This window comes from Heterocephalus glaber, unplaced genomic scaffold, assembly GCF_053883595.1.
Source record: "Heterocephalus glaber isolate CG9 unplaced genomic scaffold, H.glaber_assembly_v1.0 deba00001579, whole genome shotgun sequence".
Taxonomy (NCBI): domain Eukaryota; kingdom Metazoa; phylum Chordata; class Mammalia; order Rodentia; family Bathyergidae; genus Heterocephalus; species Heterocephalus glaber.
Genome location: NW_028258360.1, coordinates 8608174 through 8630884, shown reverse-complemented (window position 1 = coordinate 8630884; position 22711 = coordinate 8608174). Strand labels below are relative to the sequence as shown.

At 43.0% G+C, this 22711-nt stretch overlaps 1 protein-coding gene across 10 annotated transcripts in view; it reads right to left on the bottom strand.

Annotated features, from left to right (window-relative positions):
- Myo16 (myosin XVI) overlaps positions 1–22711 on the bottom strand; it is a 531552-nt gene that overhangs the window by 284190 nt on the left and 224651 nt on the right. For all 10 annotated transcript variants that reach the window (XM_087193116.1, XM_087193117.1, XM_087193118.1 and 7 more), the window contains 3 exons: positions 21603–21728; positions 13043–13118; positions 9820–9973 (listed from right to left, as the gene is read on the bottom strand). In XM_087193116.1, the coding sequence (XP_087049242.1) occupies positions 9820–9973; positions 13043–13118; positions 21603–21728 (356 nt within the window). The remainder of the gene's footprint in view (positions 1–9819; positions 9974–13042; positions 13119–21602; positions 21729–22711) is intronic.

Below are 22711 nucleotides of genomic sequence, written 5' to 3'. Positions count from 1 at the left end.
GAGAAAAGCAAGCAACAATGGACTTGGTGAGCAGTCTGAAGCCCAGTCACAAAGCGTGAGGCCCTGAGCCAGCACTGCAGTCGCAGGACTAACTGAAGTGGCTTTCATCAGGTCTGTACTTCAGTGCTCTTTGCCACATGGCCCAGGATGAATGCTCCTAGAATCAGCCTGGCCAGGGCCGCCATGGTGCACTGCCATGAGCTTCTGCAGACACCAGGGCTGACGGACTTGCTGGTCTCTATCTCAGGTGATGCTGCTTTCCCAGGAATGGTGGCTGGAGCTGTGCTGGCTGTGAAACACGTGAGTCACTTCTGGTCAGCTGTATTTATACAAGAGCTGCCCCATGGGAGCAGAGGAGGCTGGGGCTGAAGCAGCAGGAGCTGGGAATGCTGCAGTAGCATAACTGCCCCAGGGCACATGGTGTACAGACGCACTTTTGTGCCCAGAGACCAGCATCCTTGTCCAAAGTGGGAGAGCTTTCTGAGGAATGTGCCCCTGCATTGTGCTCCAGCAAGGATAAAAGGCTTTCTGTCTCATGCGGGATTTAAAAAATCTGTATGGCAAGATCACCTGCAACATAAGACTGGGGAGGCACCTGGGTGTCTTCCTGATCTCGGTGCTCAGCACAGGGTGGAAGTGTGAACAGCCTGAAGACCTGGGTTTCAGCTGCAGATGTCCCTTGCTAACTCCACACTGTCCAGTCTCCTGACTCTCCACACACAAAATGTGAATAATGATGTCTGTCCATCCTATGTCATGGGGTTGGAATGAAGTTGGAAATGGAAATGGAAAGGAACATATTAACCTCCCTTTGATATGTAACTCATGTTTTTCCAAATGAGCATCAGAGGTCTCTGCAGAAATCCTACACAGCTACAGCAGGCTGTCTTGGAGTGGACACAAGGTGAGTCTAGTTCATGACATGTGGCATCTTTGAGACAGTCCACAGAGCCCAGTCTAAGCCCAATGTGGTTTTATTCTTTCACTCAGGTCAAGAAGGGCACATTACCAACTCACAGTGCCCCATTCGCAAATCCCTGCCAGTGATTCTCCTCCCACCAGCTGTGCAGCCAAAGCCACCAGAGATCCAATCCAGCCAGCCCTCTTCCTTGTGGCTCTCAGCCCTGCACACTTCCCCCGTTCCATCCTGTCCCTCCTCCAGTGCAGCAGCTCTGGCCACCGTATGTGCTGGGGACTCCACAGCCCTGGGTACAGCCCCAGTCTGACCCCAGGAGCTGCCAACCCAAGTTGCTCCCATTGATCTTGAGCTTCTTCCCAGTTGGTCTCACCTCATGTCTTCTTACATGTGTACAGTCAGCTTAAAGGCACCAAGTAACTCTGTTTGTTTCAGCTTGTGAATTAAAGATGTTCTTTAGATGGCTTTGCTGACTGTCCACAGATGAATGGAGAACAACTTTTATGCATTTTGTCATTTCTCAGTTGTTATGTAATATTTGCAATGAGATGGATGCTGGTTTAAGTGCTTTATAAATATTAGCTGGTAATCAAGAAGAACCCAGTCAGGCAGCTATTATCAGTATTATTCTAATCAACACACTCTGATGGCCTGTAGTGCAATTCAGTTGCCAACCACTCAGAGATAGCACAGATCTCAAAAGCCAGACTCTAGTTATAGGCTTGTGGGTGTTGGGGAAGCATATATAATGGCCCCACCATGCTTCCATTTTGACTTGCAGCTCTAGCAGTAATTGTGTTACAAAGTACCTTGATGCTCATCATTTCTGCAGAAGGGAAATTGTTTCTTGACACTGTCTTCTCGAGTCATCATGGCAAACACATCTTCAACAAGATGAAGAAAAGAGCCCATTCCACAGACAGATTCCACATCGAAAGCTGACAGGCCAAGCAGTGAAGATCAATGTATTAGACACCTTTCAGTTGCTGGAAGAAAATTCCTGATACCCATTCATTTAAAGGAGGGGAGGCTTATTTGGCTTATGGTTTCACTGGGTTCAGCCCACAGCCAGCTGGTTCCAAGGCAAAAACAGCATGGTAGAAGGGGCTAGAAGAGAAAAGCTGCTCAAGCTATGACAGCCAAGAAACAGACAAAGAAGAGGCAGGGATAAGAAAATACGTTGCTAGGCAACACCCTGAGAGACTAAACATCTTCCAACCAGGGCTCACTCCTAACAGCTTGATGAGTGAATGAATCCACTGATGAGTTCAGCACCTCGCCCAAAAGCCCCAGTTCTGAACACCTGAGACTTTGGGGGGACATTTCAGAGCTAAACTATATAACATTGAGATCATCAATTCCCTCTTAGAGGCAAAGCCAGAAGTTTTAGAATTGCACATAAAAGCAGTTTTTCCACCAAAACATGACAGACTGAGCACATGTGTGTAACATCAATCAACTCACTGAAGTTCCACACCTTAGACAAGTATGTGTAAAACAGGTGTGGTGAGAGAAAGTTCTTCCACATGGGTCATTCTCAGTACCCAGCTATTCAGGTAAAGCACTTTTCACAAGTCCAACACCTGGTAACTGCAGCAAAGATATGAGCGGTGAACACAGTTCTTACTATTATTAATAGATGAACACCCAGTTCTGGATCAGTCTTAATCACCTGGGCATTTAGGTAGCATTTGTGTGGACTTGCTCTCAAGGTCTCTACATGGAAACACAAGAAGCAAATATCAAAACTTCTCGGGACAGAAAATCCCTGGGAGAGCTTTCCATGCTCAGACACCAGAGAGTGCATTCAACAGAGGCCACTTTTCACCAGAAAGGACCACCAAGCAAGGATGAAAAAGGTCAAGCACACACAGAAGGAAAGAACAGGAGAACTAGCAGCCAAGTGTGAGAAGAACTCTGCAGGTTTAAGGAAAACCCTAGCCCTAACCCTAACCCCAACCCAACCCCAACCCTAACCCTAACCCAACCGTAACCCATAACCCCTAACCCTAATGCTAACCCAACCCTAACCCCAACCCTAAACCTAACTCCTAAACCTAACCCCAACCCTAACCCTAAACTCTAACCCTAACCCCTAATCCTAAACCTAACCTCTAACCCCGAACCCTAACCCTAGCCCTAAAAGGATTTCATTTCATAGATAAAAAATATTCCAAGTGGGAAGACCTTTGGAATTAAATCTAACCTGCACATTTTTAGACATGAACTTGAAAGTCAGGCAATACATAAAGACCAAAGGCTTAGAAGATATGGTTGAAGATATAAAATACACTTTCTACTTATTAAATGTTTTAGGATAGATAGTAAATTCTGACAGTGGAACATGGTGGGAAAATATTTTTATCCTTACTGAGTTATGATTTACTGCCCCAAATGTTTGCAGGACAATAAATAAGAATTATAGTGGAAAGGAAGTTTGAATTGTATGCTGAGATAATACAGTAAATCATTCTATTCTTTCTTTAAAGAAGCAAAATGCATTTTGGGAAAGTGTAAAAGAAACACCAAGTTTATAGTGCAAAAGAATGGGAGGTTGGAACTGCAACTGATGGAGGAAGACAGACAACCACAAATTAGGAGAAGGAATACATGGTAAAATCATCAGAGTGAGGGCTGCAGATAAAGGAGTACATTTCAATCAAAACAGTGATGATATGCCTTCATTTAGAGATGGCATCTGTAACCCATAATCATGACCTGTCACCCTGACTGGCATAAGGTATGCCTAGCAGATAACTAAAGCATACTTTTTGGTGTGTCTGGCTGTCATGGGGTTGTGACCCCAAGCACAATATCTGGTCCAACAGCCCTTTCTGTTTGGCAGTGTTCTCTTGGTGTGCTTTTCGTCTGCCAAGAACTAAGTATCTTTGCCCCACCATGTCTTTCTGCCATGATGCTTCCAGCTGGGAGCCAGCCAACCATGGACTTGAGTTCCCTGACACCACGAACCAAATGAAATCTCTCTACTTTTAATTGTGGGTGTTGGATACTATATTCCAGAGATGGGAAAGCTAACTAATATATAAAATTGGGACCAGAGAAGTATGGCCAATGCTTTGACTGTACCTGACCATGTGTTTTAGAAACCTCTGAAATTGGTTTTGCAGGAGAACTTTGGAAATGTTTGGAGATGCAGGCTAGAGAAGCCTTAGAATACTGCAAGCAGAGTCTGATGGGTGATTCTGATCAGAGCTCAGAAGACTATAGTGCCAACAGACATTCAGGCAATAAAGTCCAGACTCTGAGGTTTCATCTGGTAACAAGGGCTCCATTAGGAAATGAACTAGAGGCCATGTGCATTTTACTCTGGCAGAAAGTCTGTCTTCAAAATTCCTACCTCCTGAGACTTTTCAGGAGACTGAGATTAAGGGTGGTGGATAAATTAATCTATTGGAGAAAACCTCAAGGCAGCTCAAAGTTCATGCTGTGACATGGGTGTTGCTGGCTGCTTTCAGCTATATTTACAGTGAGAAGTGGGAACACAAAGCCAAGCAGAAAAATGTGAAAAACTTAAATTTTGGACTAAAAGGAACAAAGCGTAAAATTGTGGCAGAAAAAAAAGTGATTGCTGAAGAGATTAGTGCCTCAAAAAAACAAGTACAGGATCAAGAAAAAAGATTCCCTGAGGTCATGTCAGATGTCAGCAAGACCCCACCATCCATCACAAGCTCAAAGACACAAGAGTGTAAACCTTTCAATCAAGCAGAGAGTATTTGAGCCCCTGTTTGAGCAGGGGCCACTAGGAAATTGGTTCCCTAGGGTTCAGCTCACCATGCTCAGCCATCCAGGCAGTAGGAGGCCACTACAGCCATGGCCTAAGGGAGTCTGGCTACTGCCACTGATAGCAGGCCCTGGTATCATCCACTCCATCCTTGTTTTACCAGCATTAAGAATAAAAGCTGTGTGGGGACAGGCAGCTTTGACCTGGAATTTCAAAAGAAGACCCTGGAGGTCAGGAGTCAGGAACTGTGGAGTACTCGGAACTGTGGGAATGAAGCCAAAGGTGCAATGGAGACTCCAGGAAGCTGGAGATGCCAGAAATATGGACAGTCTGCTGAGGAATGCTGCAAACAATGAGCGGCTAAACCCAAGAGAGAGGTCATGTGGGGTGCAACCAGCAAAGCAAAGGGGTGAGGCTGCCACGCACACTGAGCTCGCATAGCACCAACACATGCCCAGATGCTGGATAAGGACCTACAGGACTTAATGTTCACTTTGCAGGGGTCATCTTGCTTTGGTTATATTCTTTTTTATCCCTCTATTCCTGCTTTTTGGAATGGGAAAATTTACCTTGTGCCATTGTACTTTAAGATTATGTTACTTTCAAAAAATCTTTTTACAGCCATTCACAGCTAAAAGTTTGCCTTGAGACTAAAAGGAGATTTTGGGCTGGACCTGCTGGGACCGCTGAAACTTTGGGGAAGGGTTACTGTATTTTGGTTGCATAAGGAGTAGTTGTACCACATCAGGAAGAATTATTAACATCGCTTTAGTTGGAGATGAAGTATGGTTTACGGAGGTGTATTTGGGGGCAGGTTGCCAAGGGATGGATTATGACTGGTAATTGGGTAGGTCAGCTGTCTTAAAATACCTAGTAGATCAGGAAGGCCAGTTTCGGGTGTGCCTTGGGTACAGTGCTGTGGCCTTGGGTTCTATATCTGGTCTCCCCTTCTTCCCCAGCACTGTCCCCTGCGCAGCTTCCCAGCCACCACGAACTGAGCATCTTTGTTCCCCCACACTCTTTTACCTCGGAGCCAGGTGACCATGGACTGAGCCCCTGAGGCGGAGCCAAATGAGCTTCTCCTTTTCTAAGCTGTGGCTTTGGGGAATATTTTGTCTCCATAACAGGAAAGCTGACAAATGCAGCATCGCACACTCTACGCGTGCTCAGTGGGGCTTTGAGAGTCCTCCAGGCAGGAAAATGGTACCGGCTCAGGGCCCATACACTAAACAGCAAGAATTTCAGTTTTCTCAAAAAATAATAGAACCATTCAGGTGCCTATAAATTTCTATTTCTAAGGACCCAGCAACTATAAGTGAAATACTCCTTCCTTGCAGGAGGTCCCGTGGGATGCTTTTCAAGAATCTTTCTGATTTTATGCTTCTCATATCGATGATTATGCACCATTTTTGTTATGGGCAAAATCCTAAAATGTAAGGAGCAATTAGCTGCAGCAGAGTGCTTGCACCTGATTAGAATACATGAAGACACTGCTATTTCAATCTTTGCTTGCTCTCTGGCTTCTCCTTTGATTGCCTTAATGTTTCTCCTGCACCTTCCTAAACCTGAGGGATTTCTACAAGCAGCTGGTGGACTAGTTACTTATTTAAAATTTGGGTTATCAAAGCAGTCAAGAATGCACCTGGTTCAAACCAGTGACTCTTGAATTGTCACACGGTAGCTTTTGTTCACTTCAACGCAGACAACAGATGGAAAGGAAGTGTTTTCAGCGAGCTGAGGCGATGCTAAAGAGCATAGAGACCTCCCTCCCTGCACACCATTCTCAAGCGCTGGTGCTGGAACAGGTGCTGCTCTTTGGATGATGCATGAGAAGTTTTTCAAAGAGATAACTTTATATTTCCTGTAATTGTTCATTTGCTGATTTATTTTATATAGAAAATTTCTCAGCGTGTTTAAGAAAATTGTCCCAATCAAACAGCATTGTAATACTAAACAATCGGATCAACAGGCAACATCTTTTCGTCCACAGTACACACATTTTCCAGCTTCAGAAAAGTTTTGTCATTCATATGCTCAAGCATTCTGTCTGCTTCTCAGACAAATACAAGGTCTGACCAAGCACATCATAGCAATTTAACTTTTTGCACTAACCCATATACTTTTCCTAGTTATTTTTGCCACATATGTTTTTCCTGGTTTTATTTGCTTATTTACTTAACTGGCAGTGAAAATAAGATAAAATGTATCATTCAAGAATTACAAAAGCTTCAAAACTGCTTAGATATAATCCTTAGACGAACCAGGTCTGCTTGCCAGTCTATCAGAGTTAAATGAAACTTTCAATTATTCTTGAGTTGTTTTTAGTTTGACTGTTAATTCTACCTCTGAAGAAAGGTAACAGTTAACTACAAAGAAAAGCAGGCCACTCTTCAGTGCATAATGCAGTTCAAATTGTCCAAGCTTTGATCAGAGAGGCCAAAGAAAACAATGTGATTAAACCATGTACTTCATTGTGGAAAACAAATAAGTCATTGATTAATCTGTTTATACCTGATTAATCCATTGTTCAGTCAATAATATAACAAAAAACAGAGTGAAAAGCATGGGAAGATTCGTTGTGCTTGTTCTATTTTTAAATAAATTAGGAACCAACAATAGAATTACAGACACACATAAAGGCTAATATTTATCCAACATAACTTGGTTTGAACTAAATTTTAATTCTGTTTACATTTTAATTTCTCTTTATTTGGAGGCCTGTAACTACAAGCAGAGTGGATGTATTTGGTATTGATTTTCACATCTACATTTGGCAAGTAAAGTTCTTCCATACAAAATATGTGGATCACTTTCCCTTCTTCAGTAAAATGCCAATATAATCATGTAAATGGCTGAATCAAATATTATGATCATTAATTTCAACTTGCAACATATTTTATCAAAAAGCCCCTTCCTGACTTGACACCAAGTGTTATATTTATTTTTTTCTTTTTCACAGAAACGTAACACCGTTTTCCCCACCTGTGAACAGAGGAGAAGGCAAATGCGTGTCCTGGTCTCGGAGCTGTGATAGACTGGTGCAGTCCAAACCGACCCATCACTTCCCACCCGGAGCTTAGGGAAATGCGACAACCTTAGGGCTAGGAAGGCTGTGAGGACGGTGTGAGACAGACTCTGAAAATTCTCTGCACAGAGCCTGATATAAAAAGCAAGTGCCTTTGTCACACAACTAAATTCAAGAATAAATATATTTTCATATTAACTGAGGTCCATAGATGATGTTTCATTTAAAATTCAGTGAATATTTAGATGAAAAAATTTACTACAGTAAAAGACCCACTGCTATGAAGCCTCGCAAAATCCTCCCCTGTCTTGAGCACACTTATCCCATCATTTTTATCACTTTCTGCAGCAGCCCTGGAGTCCTCTTTCTGGAGGTATTTAGTTGTGCTGCTGTAGCTGCCCCAGTGTTCAATTTCTGTCAAATAAAAACACAACATGAGCCGGGGATTTAGCTCAGTGGTTCTGCTGCCTGCCTCGCAAGCACAAGGACCCGAGTTCGATCCCCGGTACCAAAAAAAAAAACAAGAAAAACAACAGTGTGTCCTCATCCACCTCTCCACCGGACCTGGCACCTTGTGACTTCTGGCTCCTCCTCAAAGTCAAAGTGATCACCAAAGGGAAATATTTTCAATCGATTGAGGACATCAAAGCAGCCAAGACAGTGCAACTGCAGACACTGAGGAAAGAGGACTCCAGAGCTGCTGCAGGAAGTGGCGAGAACCATGGGGTGTGTTCTAAGCATATGCGTTTGTGGGGGGATTCATGACAATGTGTCTTTTAATGCAGTAAGTTTCCAGAAAATTTACACATTTGCTGTGTTTTCTGATCACACCTCATACTTCTGCACCCTTTTAGACTGCGACTCACCTAGAGCAGTTTGAAATTAAAAGTGCTTCAAAATCCTCGTGCTGTGCCAAGCTCTGAAATAAGACTCTTTTTCCTGAGTTCATTTGCTCCTCCCCACAGCCTTGTGACGTTTCCATCAAATGCTTCTCTTCTACTTCTTGGGAGGGAAATTGAGTCATGCGCCCTGGGCCACCTCTGCCCCGGCCGGCCAGACGAGAGCTCCTCAGTGGGAGCACCTGAGTGTACACCTGTGGCCCTCTCTGCTCTCCCTCTCTCTGGTTTTCCCCCCTGGGTGAGCTCCTCTCCTAGGCAGCTCCTCATGGCCCCATGGGTGGAAAAGAAGGTCGCAGCCTGACCTTTGACCTGCAACACGTTTTTCACCTACTGATTTCCTCGACTGAGATATAAAACTTACACCTTCAAATCTACAGGTTAGTGGATTTTAACATATTCAAAACTGGTGTAACCACCACAAGAGTCTTCGTCCAGGCCTTCTCCCTCACCCCACAGCAGCTCTCAGCCCTGGGAGTCACCCCACCCCTCGCGGGGCCTGGCCAGGGCCAGTTTAGGTCTGTGCTGAAGGAGCTGCGTGCTTTGATCATTCCCTTGAGTGAGTGAGTGTGTGAGTGTGTGTGACACACAGTTATGTGCAGCCTACAAGTGCGCACACACCCACACCACACATACACACCTACCCTGGCCCAGAGAAGCCCCTGTTCAGTCCTTTGGGTTTAATGAACACGGTCCCAATGAACTTGACATGAATTAGGAGTGAGTTATCGCCGCCGCATGAGTCATAGTTTGTGCCACTGTTTCAGACCTTGAGCAAAATGACAATTTCCATCCCAGCATCTGACATCTTTAAGCCAGAGGAAATATCCTTCCATAGGAGATATTTTAGACCACAAGAAATTATTAGTTTTATATAAAAGAAAAAACATATATTTGAACTCCTTGCTTTAGAAAAGCCAGCCATTAACATTCTCTTGAAGCGTCACAATAGGTTTAAAGGCAGTGTTGCACCATCTGAAGTGAACAGATAACTAAGGCAGCAGGGCTTTAAAAAGCCAGAAGATTTTCCCAAGTTATGCTAAGTTCATCACCATCAACAACCACTTGTGGGGAACGCGCTGAAAAGCACTGTCAAGTTTTCCACCTCTTTGCATGGAGAGAGGGACTTGTCCTGGGCGTGAAACCACCACAGTCAGAGAGAGAGTGCGGGTGGGAGTGTGACTCTCTGGGCCCCGGGCAGGGCCCACTTCCGTGACAAGGACAAGGAGGGAAGACTCACAGCCTGCTGGGAAGCGCTGGCGGCTCCTGCAGGATCTCTTCACAGGGCTCCTCTTGGGCTAAGGAGGGGGCAGACAGCGGCTCCCTCATCTTCTCTTCCCACGCCACCTCGGCCTTCAGCAACATCTCCTCAATAAACTCCGAGGCAGCGACATCTGCGGGAAACAAGAAAGTCAGGCCACGCAGGGTGACAGCCTGAACACTTCACTTTCAGCACTCCGGTTATGCTTGAGATGACAAAGCTTATCAGCACATGAAGCGAATCACAGCACATTGAAAGGTCATGGTGCAGCTAAAACTGCAATATTGCCACTTAAGACGGCTGTTTGGTCTTACATCAGTGACACATTTAATGACAATGAAAAAAGTATGCTGATATCCACCGGATGGTGATGTGCAACATGGAAAATCACGGTGAAGATTAGCTTCAAAGAATCTAACATCATTTCATTCCCATTAACACTTTTCCTGTGCCTGGCTGACTGTGAATCAAAATGATGACAATACAAGCTGTGATCATAAAATAAGGTGAATGGTTAAATCAAAAAATTTTATAACAGTAAAAGAGACATTCCCATTCATTTCCCTCAAGTTATCCCCCCTGGCATCAAAGACACTTAACCCATTGCTCTTGCCACATCCTGCAGAAGCCCTGAAGCCCTCTTTCCTGAGTGTGTTAGTTGCGCTGTCCTGGCTTCCTCGATGACCTAAGTGGATTCAGAATGCTTCCCTTTCATGCTCATTTTGACTCTGGGGAGAGCCAGGAGTCACACGGTGCCAGATCTGGGGAATAAGGTGGACGAGGAGAATCCTTTCATGTTTTTATGAACCTGCCTTTCTGTTAAGTGGTGCATGGCAGTAACATTCACCGTATTTGTGATCACAGCTGGTAAAACACTCAGGAAAGAGGACTCCAGAGCTGCTTCAGAAAGGACAGGAATGAGGGGAGGAGTGTGTTCAAAGTGCAGGGGAGGGTTCTGAAGGGGATTCATGGCAGCGTGTGTTTTACTGCAATACATTTTTTAAAATGTAAGCATTCACCGTATGTGTTGGTCTCCCCTTGTAGCTATGTTCCCAGGGCGGAGATGTGATGCAGCCCAGGACACACTCTGTACACACTCCACCACACGGATGCACGTGCAAACAGAACAGGGCATTGGACTCTTTCTGTGGCCTTATTTATCCCATTAGAAACATCAATTAATCTATTTCCTTTCAAATGACAACTAAACAATGATGTCTGAATATATTTGGGCAGCAATATAGATATGCACCATCCAAATCTAACACGGAAACTGTAAAATCTGAGGAATGATCCCCAGGACTGACAAGCCCCTGACCAGGCGGCCACTCACTCCCATGACCATCTCCATCCACAGTGAGTGGCAGGGCCTTATGGGCTGATCCAAGTAATTCAGCTGCAGTAAGACGGTATTTAAGCAGGGTCTGGTCTTTATTTGCCTTCGGTTAGATACCACACGTGTGAAGAGGGGAGAGAGCCCCGCTTCCTCCTGTTGGGAGACTAAGTTTCTAGCCCACCTAAAAGTTACATCTCGGACCACTTTTTCCCCAAGACACTAAAATTCAAGAGCCAGAAAAGGATGAGAGCAGAATACAGCAGGGATGATGGTCTGCACTTGCTCAGATGTCACACTGCTGCCCAGTCCACTAGTTTCTGCACTACCCTGTGTCCTTATCCATTCTCCTTGCTCACTGGTTAGATGCTTGGATTTTCAGTATTTACTTGAAATCTCTCACCGCATCACAGTTCCCTGCTCCTTGTGTGTGAGAGAGATATCTTTATTTAATTAACAAATATGCCCTGAGGGTCCACAATGGTCCCAGTACTGTGTGTCTGGATGGTGTAAGAAGGTACTGGACTGGTGGTCAGCTCTGCAGGACCAGGTGGAGAAAGTCGTGTGAGCGAGGCCTCCTCCCCGGGCTAAGGTGACCAGGGCTGAGAGACAACAGAAGTCTGTTCCCTCCCTGGGTCCCCAAGAGGGTCAGCCGCCACTGGTACTGGCTGTGGGACCCTTGCTAGTGGCTCAGAAGAGGAAAGCAGGAGGGTGGGAGGCCCTGTGCATGAGGGTCCCTCATCTCTTCCCCTGTCCAGCAAGAATCCAGGGCAGGAAGCTGACACTGTGGCCCGGACGGAACTAGAGTTAGCAGAGGACGCCCGCCAATGAGTACATTTTATACAAGATCTTTAAAAAGCTGCAACATTCTTTCGCCTTTCTAATATTTCCTATGAGGCCTAGTCAGTGTCAAGCAGCCAACGTCACCATGATCAGACATCATGAGTATTAGCCCGAATCTAAAGTCTGACAGGAGTTAGCCATCACAGTTTTTTGTTATTCACTTCATTTTAGCAGAGAAGTTAAACAAGCATTAATCATATTTAATACTCATACAACAAAAAACAGAGCAAATTCCTTCATCTTGGCTTAAACTAGAGATTTATGAAATAATTTTACTCCTAGCACTAATCGAATGAGAACTCCTAAGAATAAGCCCTTTCAGTTGGTAGAGGCCCAGGGACGCAATACATCAATTTATTCAGTTCTTCAGATCAATAGCTACCTTTAAACTTCTTTACATTCCTGTGTTACTTATGCTAGACTCTTCTCTTTATTTAAAATTCTTCTGCTTTTAATATTATGGAGTTAACTATGAGAAATTTTAAAATTAAATTTTAAAGCTACAAAACCAATGTGGCATCTATTCATTAAGTAGTGTATCAAAACGTGAAAAGGTAGTGATAATTATAGAAATTTTCAAAAATATTTCTTAGAGAACAAGTAACCTCTAGTCCAGGTTTCAAAGCACTACCTACCATGAGAATGTCGGGCTCTATTTCCTATAATCTAAATACCTGTGCAGAAAGCAGAACACTGTTATTGTTGAAAAATACCCTAAGGAACAAGCACATATCTGCGACGATGAGAAACCAGTCAGGTAACAGAAAAGTGTGTTTTTAAGTGAGTGCATTTAATAACCAGCAGTCGGGAAGCTAAAGCAGGAAAAGCGGAACAAGAGGCCACAGCACGGTGGCCCGCAGCACTGACTGCGCCCTGCCAACCCTCTGCAGCCAGGGTCCGTGGATGCAATCGCGCCTTTACCCAGCTCCACGGAAACCCGCGCCTCTCAGCTAACGAGGGACAATCCCATCCACCCAAGGGAAGAAGCCAGCGCCCACTCATGGGCCCTGCACGCCCCTCACCCACCTGACGGCTTCTCTTCATTCTGGTTCAGGAGCTTTGGGTTTGCTTGATGGACCAAAAGGAGTTTCACCAGGTTCGTCTGCAACACAAACACATTGGACAGAGGAAGCACACGCCGGACCCCAGGGGCTCCGCGAGCAGTGGGCAGCCAGGCGCTGACCGACCGGGCGCCAGAGTCAGCACCGCGAAGCGCTTCTACAGCGCCCCGTCCCGGCCAGTCCTGAGAATGTCTCAGCGAGGGTTGCTTCCGAACAAAGCTTGGCATGAGGAGCAAGCGTGCCTCCTGAGGATCAGAAGCAGGTACTTCACACCTTCCAGCTGCTCGTGGGTTATTCTGTGTGAGGAATTATATGACACACGTCTTGTTTTTAATTCAGCAACTAAACAAAGTGTAACTTGTTGGTACTATCCATGACAACGTTCGGGACATTACAATGTTCTATAATTAGATTATAATTATACATTATAATGTTCTATAATTACAAAAATGCAATTGTATGTTACAGTGAAGAAGTCCTTATTAACCCTTTCATAAGAGTTAATATACTTAAAATATAACATGTACATACAAAGTATATACACTCACACCATTTATGTATGAAAGAGCAATAACTAACTTCAGTGTAGCCGAATTAAGGGTATCTTTGTGCATTTATCCCCAAAGCCAGCCCCTCCCAACTCCTCAGAGCTGATGCTATCAGGAATTTGGATTCATTATTATCTTTCTATGCTTAGCCAACATGTATGGAAGTATACCTAACTGCACAGTGCTTAATCTGCTCGCGACACTGACAGAAATAACACTGCAGCATACATGTTCCTCTCTGCCTTCTCATTGGCATGATTCTGAGCGTCCTTAAGTTGCATTTAACTAAGGTTTACTCATTTTCTTGTCTACACAGAATTGCACTGCTCAGATATATCACAATTTATGCGCCTTCGTCTTTGTGGACATTCAAGCTATTTGCAGCCATTTATCTAGCTTTGAAGTATCAGTATGATTATCATTGTTTAATATTAGTATGTATTGTGTTTAGAAATATTCTTGGTGTGTACATGCAGGATAAACGCACAGAATGGAATGGGCCAAGACACGGGAGGAGGAGAAGTCATCACAGAGCATGGGTGGCCTGTATCTTTTCAAAATGATTGATTTACACTCCTACTCCACACAGGGGTCTTACTGCCCCACACTCTGTGTGATAAATTTACCATCAGACATTTTACAGGTTGCTAGGTTCCTGGTGTGGTGGGATTAGTCCTTGGGTCCCCAAACCCCTTCGCTTGGAAAATGAAAGTCATGAGTCCTGAAGGACTCTCTGGGCTTCCTTTTCGGTCTTGAGTCACTTCCCTAAGTTATGATTGTCTAGTATTTTCCATTTTTGTTGAACTTCAGATTTGTTGGCGTAACACCGTTGGCTATCGCTTTGGTTTGAACGCTTGTGCCCCTCCGAAACTCCCGTCAGACTTTAATCCTCAGTGCAGCAGAATGAAGGGGCAAGGGCATCTGGGGGACGTGAGCCATGAGGACCCTGCTGCTCCTGATGGGCTGCGGGGAACTACTGGGCCCCTTGCACCTGCACCTCCCCACCCCTCCTCGGCTGAGGCCATGCATGCAGCCTGTGGAGTTCAGAGCATCCACTCTGCCTACCTGGAGGGAGAGACCAGGTCCTCAGCAAACACTGACACCGCCAGCACTCTCACTTGGCCTTCTTGGCCAGTGCCAGGCCATCTGCCACGGACGCAACCACACCAAGACGTGATGCCCCTCCCCAGAGGCTCTTACTGCCTCTCCACAGCTGCGCTATTCCTGCAGTTACTTTCTGCTTCACATGCAGGCCATCAGCCATTTTTGCATTCCCTTCCTCTTATCTTTCCCTCTCAGGACAAACAGTTATAGAACATGGCTTATCTCAATCAAAACAAACAAACTCTGAGTACTCTTGGTCCTTTGTACAGTATTTTGTGTTACAGTTCAATACTGTTTGCTCTTATGCTTTTGAACCTTCTACATTCTCCGTGCTTATTTTACTAATCTCTTCCAAACTTTATGCTGATCATTTAGCTCCTTCATTTTGAAACACTTATAAACATTTATTATTTGCTTTACAACATTAAAGGCTATACATTTCCACTAAAACACCATTTTTTCTATATCTCATATAGAGATATAACAGTGTATCATTTTCATTATGACTTTGTTCTAAATATCTGTAAATTGTCATTAGGATTTCATTCTTTATTTATAAAGTAGGTTCTCAGACAATGCATGCTTCTGCAACAAAAATAGCTCCTTTCATTTGATAAATATTGCGACATAGCATTTTTGTAGGCAAGGGGAGCCAAAATAATGGAAACCAAACCACAAAATTAGAAGAGCTCAACTCAGTCATTAGTCTGGAAATCAGAAACTTCTTAAGTACATTTCTTCTAATATTCTTCTTTTGGGAATTTGTCACTCTTATTTATTAGTATATGTCTGCAGTACATGTTTCTATTCTGTGTGGGGAGTTAGTACATGTATATAACACATCTTAATTCCTTTTTAAAATAATTTAAATGTAATAAAGTGCACAGATATTAAAGGCACCGCTGCAGAAGTCTGACCAAGCAGGTAAACAGCATCACAGTTAAATCCAGAACACCTGCGCCCCTTTACAATTAACACCCACCACACAAGAAAACACACTGGTGTTTGTATCACCCTGGATTGCTCTGCTTATTCTCAAACTTCATATAGGTTTCTTAGGAGACAGAAAGAGAGCCGGATAAGTGTGCCCCACACAGTGTTCTTGGCACTCATTCATCTTTCCCACGCATCTGTACTTTCTTCCTTTTCTGCCAGAGGCATGGCGCATTGTGTCAGTTCCCTGCAATGCTTGGATCCATTTGAGCTATGTCCCTTCGGGCCCTCTGAACAAAGCTGATATGGACATTTGCCATTTTGATGGTCATAGGCTTCTATTTCCCTTTAGAAAATGCCAGGAATAGAATCTTGGGTGATCTGGTCAGTTTCATCTTTTTAAAGAAACTTTTACAAAGGAACTTTAATATGTTACATCCTCACCAGCCATTTCATGTCACGTCCTCTCTGACACTTGATATTGTCATGTTAGAACAATTTTAGCTGTGATTACTAGAGTGAAGAAGTATTCCTGTACACTTTAATTTACGTTTCCGTCATGACTAATGATGCTGAACACTTCCTCAAGTGTTTAATGGCCACCTTTATATTTTCTTTTGTGAAGTGTGTATTGCAGGTTTTTCTTCCAATTATTATTGGATTTTAAAATCTTTCTATCATTGGTACTGTATGTACTCATTATGTGTTCTGGATATACTTTTTCAGTTATAACTTCTTTTGGAATTTTTATTCTTTTTTCTCCTGTCCTAAATTTACATTTCATTTCTATTTATTGCTTTATTACACAGATTCCAATGGACTGGTCTCTTCAATTTTTTCCCTTTTATAGTATTTTCTGTGGCATTCTTTACCCCTTCTGGGTGCCCTGTTCACAGCTCTTCAAACATCAATTATTAATTTTGTCAGTATTCTCACTCTAAAACTCACTAGGTTACACTTGTGTGCCTTACTGGCAAATCTCACACAGGTTTATTCAAAATTAGTGTTTGCTTTTACAGAATACAAATTATTTCAGTAAAATTAATGTCCTTATAGCAGAGTTCTTATAATTAGAAGTTTATTTTGATTTTCAAATATACAGTTTACTGATGCTAAGGAAAGAAACGGTCTTTTGAAGTGTGAAAGATAAAAATTATATAGCATATTTTCAGGATATTAAAATAGGTTCATGACAGAATTTTGTTTTATATTAAGGATGTTGGAGAGCCAGTGTTTTTAAGTCACAGGGAAGGGAGGGAGGGAGGATGAGAGAGAGTGAGGGGAGAGACAGAGCAAGGGAGGGAGAGAGAAATGAAGAAGAAAACAAGGAAAGCCAACAATTGAGTGAAACTGACTTTGTTTTTCACAGATTAAAAAGAATGGCAGTAAGCATAAAGGATTTTATCTTTTCAAAACTCTCAAGAGTCTAATAATCATGTTGCACTTCTAAATCCAACTTGGAGAGCTGCCAACAACCTACTCCTCTCTCCAACTCTTAAATGCAGAAATCATTTAAGTAATAAAAGCAAAATGTTTTCTACATGAAAATCTCCAACAATAAAAGTAATTCCATTTTATGTACGGCCCATAAAAATAAATATTCATGTGTGGAAAGAGGATCTTCTTCTATGGGGGAATTCCTTTCTGATTGTCCAGAATTTCCTATCAGCTTCCAGTTAGAAGGCAGCGAGTCAGACCGGAAGGAGGCCGGCCAGACTTGTGTGTGTTCTCCTGCCCTGGACATCTGCTAACCTCACCAGAGACCGCAGGTAGAGAAATCAGCTCCACCACACTGAGACTTTAGAAGCAGCTTGGCAGTCAGCGCCCGGGAGGGCAATATCTCAGTGTGAGTGCACCGTCATGTGTGTGTGTGCATGTGTGTGTACACACATGTGTGTGCATGCACGTGTGCAAAAAGGGAACACTAAGTGGCTAAAATTTAAATTCCATCTGATTAAATTTAGAAACTTAATTCTTTGATAGGCACTTGAAGTCTCTCTTTAAAATTTTTAAAGTAGCCATAAGCAGAACTAACATTCGTTCCTGGCGCAGATACTAAGGGGGGATGCTAATCGTTGGATTCATTGCACAAGGGGCAATGACGCTGCTGAAGTCCGAGGGAGCCCCGACTCCGCCTCTGCGTCCAGTTTGCCATCTGTGCACCCACACTCGGCTCGCATGCCCGTGTGGCCATAAGTGCACGTCTCCAGCTCTGAAGGCCTTGGGAGAATTTCGGATCTAAGGTGTAAAACTGTCTATAAATTAATATTTATCTATGATTCAACTATGAGATTGTGCATTGGGTTCCCAGATGCTGCTGACCACTCAGGTATTTTATGCCGTTGCCCTGGGGCTTTATTCGAGACACACCCTTTTCTACCCCACACAGGGAGTCCCCTTCTCTCCTCTGGAGGAACTTTTCTTTCATACTGTCTTACTTTGTGCTGTGTGGCAACAACGTGGTCATTTCTCATGGACAGGAATTTCTTTCTCATACTCCTGGAGGTTGGGAGGCCCAAGATCAAGGCTTCCCAACATAGCCCAGGGCTCAGGCTGTGCTCTGAGACAGTGCCTGAGCATGTGGCCTTGGAGAGGAGGAATAGCTGGTCCTGCGGGCCAGAAAAGCAAAGCGCCATTGGCCCATTCCTGAAGGAGGAGCCCTCCTGACCTAGACACCTCCTGCAGGGCCCCACCTTCTCATGCTGTTGCAGGGGGTACAGTTTCCTGCTCATGAATTTCAAGCAGTCCACTGGGACCATAGCAACTCGTAAATATGTGGTTCCTCAAACCTGTTGCCCAGACTGAAGTGGTGTGAACAAACGACATAGATGGATGGGGGGCAGACGGGGTCACCTCCCTTTTCCACAAGCTGAGTCTGAAGACAGGCAAAGAACTCACCCTGGCAGTGGGACACACTGTCCGGAGCCAGGGAGGAAAACAGAGCTGTGACCTCTGACTCTCCAAGCTGTCTCAGGAGAACTAAAGGCCCTGGAGCAGGGTGACTATTATTAATGCCATTGTACTGTGGACCTGAAATTTGCTAAGAAAGCAGATCTTACGTTCTCACCATAGGCACACACACAAGTCAGAAAAAAGAAAAGTTAGGTGATAGATATATTAATTGTGATCATTTAACAAATAATACATATATGGACATACCAGGTCGTACACCTTAAACATATAATTTCATTTGTTAATTGTAGCTTAAATGAAACTGTTAAGAAAAAAGATTTTTGACTAAGATGGTGGAAAGAGGAAGGTGTCCAGGAGCAGGGACCCTGGATGCTAGGAACCACTGATGGGAGGGAACAAGTTTACACACACAAAGGAAGACAAAGGCAGACCCACTGTGTCCCAGTCCCTAGATGGAGGACAGAAAGTGGCCTGTGTGGATTCTCCCTCCCTGGTTCAAACTCTCCCCTGAGCTCTATCAGGTGAATTCAGCACAAATGATCCCACTAACTAAGCATCTGGGTAGGTGCTCGCTCTCCTCTAGGCCTTCCTTCCTGCACGGGTGGCTGCAGGGGCTGGGGACAAGTAGAATCATTCCTAAATGGACCTATTCCTCACCTGGAAGTCTCGTGACCTGTGGAGGTTGCTTACCACACCCAGAGATGAGAGGGCAGCCCAGACCAGAGAAAGCCCTTCCTTCAGCAGCCAGTGGGGTCAGGAGCACCAGACAGAAAACAGACCAGTCATCTGAACTACAGCCAAAAAAGGAGGCCAGGACCTGCACACTAAACCTAGACATGGTGACTGCTTGCTGAAATAGATTTTCACAGGACCAAGCCTCTCTGACTGTAATCTCAAAATGTCCAAGATAGAATTAAAACCAGCTGTTACAACAAGATCAGAAAATCAAAGCCTAAATGAGAAAAGATGATGGACTGACACCTACAGAGGAGTGACTTCCAACAGCCAGCATAAGAATGCCTCAACAAGGAACCACAAATTCTCTCAAAACAAATAAAAATATTTATCAAAGAAATAGAAGTTATAATAAAGAACCAAATGGTGATTAAAAAATGAAAAATAACACAAAATATGTTAACTTGTGTAAAATATCTAATTTGACTTGCAACTAGATAATACAAAACACATACCAGATTCTCATAACATTATTAAAACATGTTTATGAAAATAGTGATATATTTGGTCTAAGGTGTATCTTTAAAGAACTTTTCTGATCTAGTCTTATTCTCCCAGTGTTCATCTTATGAAAATGGTTAAAATGAAAGTGTTTGTTATTATGTAAAATGTTACTATCTAATCTACAGTTCAAATGTCCAGACCAAAAAAGGGAGAAACTGGGTAAAATGGAAGCCTTAGTTCCTTCAAGTTGGGGTAGCATTCTGCCCTTCCTCTCTCTTCCCCCTTCCCTCCCTCCCTCCCTTCCACCCTTCCTTCCTTCCTCCTTCTCTCTCTCCCTCCTTCTCTCCCTCCCTGTCTTCCTCCCTTCCTCCCTTCCTTCCTTCTGCACTGAAGACCGAACCCAGGTACTCTACTACTGAGCTGTACCTCATCTCTTCAGGTGCATCTTAACAAGCAGTCACATACTTCTCGACTTAGTTCTCCCTAGAAGCAATCCCTGAATAGAAGGGGACATTTTGATAATTTGCTGATTATCATTTCATCAGAAAAGGTCAACAGGCTGTGTTCTCATAAACCATGCGGTCCGTTATGTGCATCTCTGGAGTTTTTATTGCTAACACAGCTCCCCACACAGTGTGTCCTGGTTTGTGGCTGAGCTGGACAAGGAGCCTGGTGTGTGTGTGTGTGTGGTGACCTGACCCACTGGCCTGTAGCCCACTGTCTCCTGAGATGGGGATCTGGAGCCTGAGGCCCTGGTTTCAGCTGCCGAAGCCCAAGCATGGAAGCAATCCATGAACTCACAAAGAAAGTCACTTGCCAGACCTATTTCCATAGCCTGTTGCCCATGTTTATGGAGTTAATGAATCTTACAGGAACTTTTATCAAAGCAAAAATGTTCTTATCTGTTTGAAAGACCTTCCAAAGCAATAGTTTATATATATATATATAATTTGTTTATATTATTTATTCTATTATAATTTATATATTATATATATTTATATGCTATCTATATATATATATATAAAATGCTTGACATGCAAGTGCCTCTAAGTATTTCAGCAATTGCATTATCCAGACTTTGTGACAGATATTTTGCACACTGGTTAGTATCAAAGACATTGAATTCACTCCAACTTCATTGGATATTTTACCTCCAAACTATTTGGAAATCAGTTTAGTTTAAATTTCCAAGTACACAGAAAATGGTTGTTGTTTCACATATTACTAAGACTTTAATAGAATAGTACCCATATTTTGGAACCATAATTTTGATACTAGTGAATTATTTTGAACACTACTGTTCCATACTCCCATATAAATCATGTAAGTGCTGGGTTCTGTTTCTTCATCAGGATACAATGGAGCTCAGTGAGAAACTGACTTGTAAATAGCAGCTCAAGATGTACTGGCTACAGCCAAAAATCAACTAAGAGAAATCTGCTCCCTATCCTTCATTCATTAAAATAAAATGTAATTTATAGAAAAAAAAGAACATAACATGTAATTTTGTTTTAATCTATTCAGTGTAGAAAACAAACAGAATTATTATAGACTTATGAAATTAGCCTATATGTGCCTCACTGAGAAAGAGTATTAACATTATTGTATGAAGAATGTTGCTAGTTTCATTATTTTTCCAGTAATTTTGACTGAACTATGTACATTTTTGTGTGCCCTTGTAGCATTAAATGCTTTTATTCAAGTACTAAAACATTTGTACAGTAAAGAGACACCGTTAAAATTCAGATTACTCTGTGATTACCATATAATTTGGAATACAATAAAAATTAAATATGAGATTATTTGCTGACTAGAAGAGGATTTTGAGAAATGACGTAGTCTCTTTACCTGGCCGTACTTGGCTGCCAAGTGCAGAGGCGTCCAGTGCTGGTCGTCTGCGACATCGAGGTCCCCGCCATGCGCCAGGATGAGCGATGCCACCTCCTTGTAGCCACTGGCACATGCCATATGCAGCTGCAACCCAAAGATATGCTGCCACTGAGCTTCGCTACAGACAGTGGCGAGGTCAACGAAATATATTCAGTGGTTTTCAGAGAGATGTTTAATAAGACACAGGATCCAAACCAGTATAAAATAGAAGAACATACATATAATTTCTGATTTGTCACTGTCATTCCTTAAAAGAAATATTATGAATCATGAAGACATATTATTATTTTCCCACTGGCTTTGAGAGTCAGTAATTCCTATCCCCTCCCATTGTTCCTTATGATTGTGATCTGAACTTTTTAAAATGCAAAATGCAATAATTCAGTAGTTCACTCCTTCCTGCTCACAGGAAGGACCAGCTTTAGTATTTCAGGGAATTCCAAGACAAGTGTAAATCCCGAAACATGACCAGTGTCCCTCTGTTTATGTGAAGGTCTAGGGCCGGCGGAAAGGATCAATTAATCCTGGCAAGCTTAAACATGACTCTGTGGTTACCTTTTTTCAATGTGCTGCTTTATTTCCTGAATGGAACCTGAAGTTTAGAAATGAGGCCTTAGGATCTACGACAATGAGTGCAGAATTTGGAGAATTTTTTTCAAGTAGGGTAATTCCATTTCCAAAGCAGCAGTTTTTCTAAGTAAACTATCAAACTCTTATCACACCCAAATTAAATGGGGTTACTAAATAAGTATTTGTTTCATTTCCTAGACATGCTAAAGAAGATACGATCATGAAAGGAAAAAGAAAAAAATACTTAAAAGTAGTAAAACTGATGAGATCGAGGTTGGTAGCAAAAACATTTATAGCTTTTTTTATTATACAGTGAAAATATTTACTGCACAGGTGGTGATGAAACTTAGCAGAAAATTTGTTTTGTTACCTTTGGACTCACACTCGTCAATCCACAGTGTATATTTACTTAATTATTTCTTACATTTACTGTGGGGAGGGGTGTCAGCCAAAAAGCTTCATTTTAATTTTACCCTTTGTTATAAATGGCCAGGAGA